This window comes from Acanthisitta chloris, unplaced genomic scaffold (assembly GCF_000695815.1).
Source record: "Acanthisitta chloris isolate BGI_N310 unplaced genomic scaffold, ASM69581v1 scaffold9064, whole genome shotgun sequence".
In the NCBI taxonomy this organism is placed as follows: Eukaryota; Metazoa; Chordata; class Aves; order Passeriformes; family Acanthisittidae; genus Acanthisitta; species Acanthisitta chloris.
The window spans coordinates 3,455-7,349 of NW_008668723.1; the positions used below are offsets into that span (position 1 = coordinate 3,455).

The 3,895-nt window shown below is 62.0% G+C and overlaps 2 protein-coding genes across 2 annotated transcripts in view; one reads left to right on the forward strand and one right to left on the reverse strand.

Moving 5' to 3' along the window:
- Positions 1-1,704, forward strand: part of GAA (glucosidase, alpha; acid) — a gene marked incomplete at its 5' end in the record, with an annotated part of 4,893 nt that extends 3,189 nt beyond the window's left edge. The window contains 5 exon segments of the mRNA XM_009073029.1: positions 55-232; positions 390-488; positions 617-781; positions 1,119-1,271; positions 1,645-1,704. Of these exon segments, the coding sequence (XP_009071277.1) occupies positions 55-232; positions 390-488; positions 617-781; positions 1,119-1,271; positions 1,645-1,704 (655 nt within the window).
- A 909-nt stretch (positions 1,705-2,613) lies between these two features.
- SGSH (N-sulfoglucosamine sulfohydrolase) overlaps positions 2,614-3,895 on the reverse strand; it is a gene marked incomplete at its 5' end in the record, with an annotated part of 2,654 nt that continues 1,372 nt past the window's right edge. Inside the window, 4 exon segments of the mRNA XM_009073030.1 lie at positions 2,614-3,037; positions 3,039-3,153; positions 3,474-3,677; positions 3,760-3,841. Of these exon segments, the coding sequence (XP_009071278.1) occupies positions 2,614-3,037; positions 3,039-3,153; positions 3,474-3,677; positions 3,760-3,841 (825 nt within the window).

The following is a 3,895-nucleotide window of genomic DNA, read 5'->3' on the forward strand; positions in this document are numbered from 1 at the left end:
CAGCAGGAGGTGGGTGCAGGGTCGCCCTGGCACTGCCCTTCCCTCCTGCCCCAGGTTCCCCAAGGACCCCAACACGTGGGCTGTGGACCGCCAGCTGCTGTGGGGCGGGGGGCTGCTCATCACCCCCGTGCTGGAGGCAGGAAAGACCACAGTCAGCGGCTACATCCCACAGGGGTGGGTGCTCCCTGCTGCACTGCAGGGCTGTGCCATGGGACCCCACGTGCATTCCTGGGTCCCACCGCTCGTCCCAGCCCCCTGAGGCTGTGTGTGTGGGTCTCATGTTTCACCTGCCTTCGCTCGTGGCCATTTGAGGGCCACAGTGCTAGGCTGGGCCCCCTTGGGCATGCAGCACCCTGTGCCTGCTCTTCCCGCTCTTTGTCACCATTTAGGACTCCACTATCCACAGCAAAGGGCAGTGGATCCTCCTGCCAGCACCTCTGGACACCATCAACGTCCATGTCCGCGCAGGGTACATTCTGCCCCTGCAGGTGAGTCCCCTCTGCTCCGTGGTGACACCGTGGTGACCAGCCTGGCAGGGTGGCAGTGCTGGTGTCCAGCTGGGCTGGGGGACATGGCTCCAGCAGCACCCTGAGCTGTGCCTGCTCCCACGCCCCAGGAGCCTGCGTTCAGCACTGCCCAGTCCCGCAGGAAGGGGATGGCCTTGGTCGTGGCACTGACCCCGGACGGCTTCGCCCGGGGAGAGCTGTTCTGGGACGATGGGGAGAGCTGGGAGACCTTTGAGAGGGGAGACTACACTGAGATCCTCTTCCTGGCCACGCACGTGAGCAAGGGGGGCTGCTGGTGGGGGGCAGTGGGCAGGGGATCCCTGTGGTCTTGGGGCACACACTGTGCCCTGGTGCTGCTGAGCTGTGTGGTGCTGAAAGTGCCAGGCTGAGCAGATACAGCTGGTGGGGTCCCATTGGGCTGTACCCCCCAGGAAGCCCCTTCAGAGGGGCAGAGGCTGCAGTCCTTACAGCAGCAGTGCTCCACTGCAGTGGATGCTCTCCAGCCCCCTGGTAGAGGGGCAGTGCTTTGGGCAGGGCATGTGGAGAAGCCCTGGGTGCGTGTGGGGTGGCTGGGACCCTGGAGCATGCTGTGACATCCCTGCTGTGCCCCAGGATGCTGTGCTCAGCCAGCTGCTGCGGGCCAGTGCCCACCTGGACGGGGTCCTGCTGCAGGCTGTGACTGTGCTGGGTGTCACCAGCCCTCCCCGGCAAGTCCTGGCCAACGGTGCCATCGTGAGTGACTTCTCCTACCGCAGTGACACCCAGGTGAGTGTTGGTCCCTGCCGTGGGAAGAGGTGGCAGCTGGAAAGGGACTCAGGGCACAGCTGAGGGGCTGGCCCCAGCAACGGCACAGTACCAGCTTTGTCAGTTGGTCCTGGGGCCAGGCAGGATTAGGCCATGGCAGGAGCAAGTAAGGAAAGACACTGGTGATGGGGCTGGAGCTGTGTGAGGAAGGAACAGCACCATGGCTCTGCTCATGGGGCTGTCTGCTAAGGGTGTCCTTCCTGGGGGGTCTGTGGGACTGGGACCATGCCAGGCAGTGGCTCTGCATGGGGCAGGACACTCCCCTTGGCTCTGACACCCTCTGGGCTCCATCCCAGCTGGCTCTCACTGTGCCAACCCTTCCTCCTCCCCTCAGGTGCTGAGAGTCCCTGTGTCATTGCCAATGTGGGAGCAGTTTGTGATCTCTTGGTCCTGAGCCAACACCAGTCACAGGGAGAGGTGATGCTGCTCCCCCTGGCTCCGAGGCCAAATCCATCCTGTCCTTTGTAAACCTGGAGCTGCCACTGACGCAGCTCCTGGGCCTTGGCTTTCCTCTGTCTGCTGTGAGTCGATGGAGATGTGTGCACTGGACTGGCATGGGGGAGCTTGCACAACTCCTGGGCACAGGGAAAACCTCATCATCCTCAAAACAGGGAAAAAACCACCCAAGTGCCTTGTGAGACAGCAAACCTGTTACTTGTAGGGGAGTGGGGTGACTGCAGGGAGTCTCCTGGCTATGGTTTTGGGGAGAGGGATCTGCAGGGGGGTGAGGGAGCGGTGCTGTGAATAAAGCTGCTGTTTGCTGGGTGCAGCCCCAGGCCATGTCCCTGTCCCTTTGCCACTGCTGGTCCTGAATGTGCTGTTGAGCCCTGGCTCAGCCTCTTGCCCTGGCTGGGACCCCCACAGCTCCATCCCTGCCTGAGGGTCTCTGGCAGGACTTCCTGCGCCCCTTGCAGGCTTCACCTAATTTCCCAGAGCATTGGGGATGTTCTGGCTTTTCCCACGGTCCTGGCTGTGCTGCAGAGCCCCCTGACCTGTCTTTCTGCTGGTTCCAAGCCAGAGGCTGCTGCAGGGGTTTGCTAAGGGTCAGGTTGAAACAGCCCTTTCTCCAGAGGCTTTATTGAGGGGGGGACAGCTTGGCCCTGTGGCTCCTCTGGCTGAGAGTAAAGGCACAAGGATCCCTGAATGCTCTAGGGCCAGGGAGTGTCAGTGATACAGAGAGCAGAGCCTTGGGGTGTCACCTACGGATTTGGGACCAGCCCATCCGTGATGCAACTCCAACCCCTCGTGCCTGACAGGAGAGCACGACAGTCCCACAGCAGTGAGGCCACAGGCAGAGTGACACTCAGAGCTCGTTGTGCAATGGCCTGCACTGGGGGCTCAGTTTCTCCTCCAGGACAGCGTCGGGGGCACACACCCAGGGGTCCCCCGTGTCCCACTGCCACTTGAGGAGCTGCATGTGGAGCAGCTGGAAGACTCCAGCGTAGCTGGGGTCAGGAGCCAGGTTCTGGCTCTCCGTGGGGTCACGGCTGCAGTCAAAGAGCTCCCAGCGGTCACGGTAGTAGTACTGGTGCAGTGTCTTGTTCCAGTGGGTTGGCTGTCCAGCCCTGGTGCGATTCAGCAGGTCTTGGAAAGTTGGAGAGATGTAGAAGTCCTGGTCGATGGGAAAGGGCATCTTGTAGTTGAGGTTGTGGATGAGGCGGAACTGGCGGTGCTGGATAGCTCTCATGGGGTAGTACATGGTCACCTCGTGGTGGCTCTGGCTGATGCTCCAACTCCATTGCTGGCAGCAGAGACTTTCCAGTGAGCTGCACCTGCTTCTTGCCAAAGATGCTGTAAGCAGGGTAGGGGATGGAGAACCAGTCCAAAATGGTGGGTGTCAGATCTGGAGAAAGGTGAGAGGAAGGACTGGCAATGTGGGAGGAAGCAGCCCCAGAGAAGATTAGAAAGGCCCCTGGGGTCTGCAGCCACATGGGCTGTGGGTGCTCCTGGGACAAGCTGTAGAGCTGAGCCCCAGGATGTTGTCCCAGCAGGGCACCCTGTTCTGTCCTCCCTTCACTCCCTTCCCAGGGCTGACCCTGCCAGTGTTGAAGGCTGTGGACTGCCCCCCGGGACAGGACTCTGGGTTTTGGCATGAAGAGGGTTGGGAGCAGCTCACATCCCTTGGGCACAGCTCTGCTCCCTCCTGGGGGCACAGACTCTTACCCAGGAGGGTGGTGAAGGCCTGGCTGACCTGCCCCCAGCGCTGGGGGTGCTCAGGAGAGGAGATGACCAGCGGCTCAGCAGTGCCCGAGCGGTAGAGGTTGGTCCTGCCCCCGGGGAAGGGGATGCCATTGTCAGAGGTGTAGATCACCAGTGTGCTGTTGTGGAAGCCAGAACGCCGCAGCTCCTCCAGGACCAGCCCAATCCCTGTGGATGGAGGGGGCAGAGCTGAGGGGGAAGGGAGGGTCTGTGGCCCTCACTGGCACCAGCCTGGCCTGGTGGCTCCTACCTCGGTCCATGCGCCCGATGGTTGTGTACTGGGCAGCCAGGTCTGCCCGGGTGGCTGGTGTGTCAGGGACAAAGGGGGGGACCTGCATGGAGAAAGGGACAGTGGCACGTGGCTGGCACGGGGAAGGAGCTCGTGG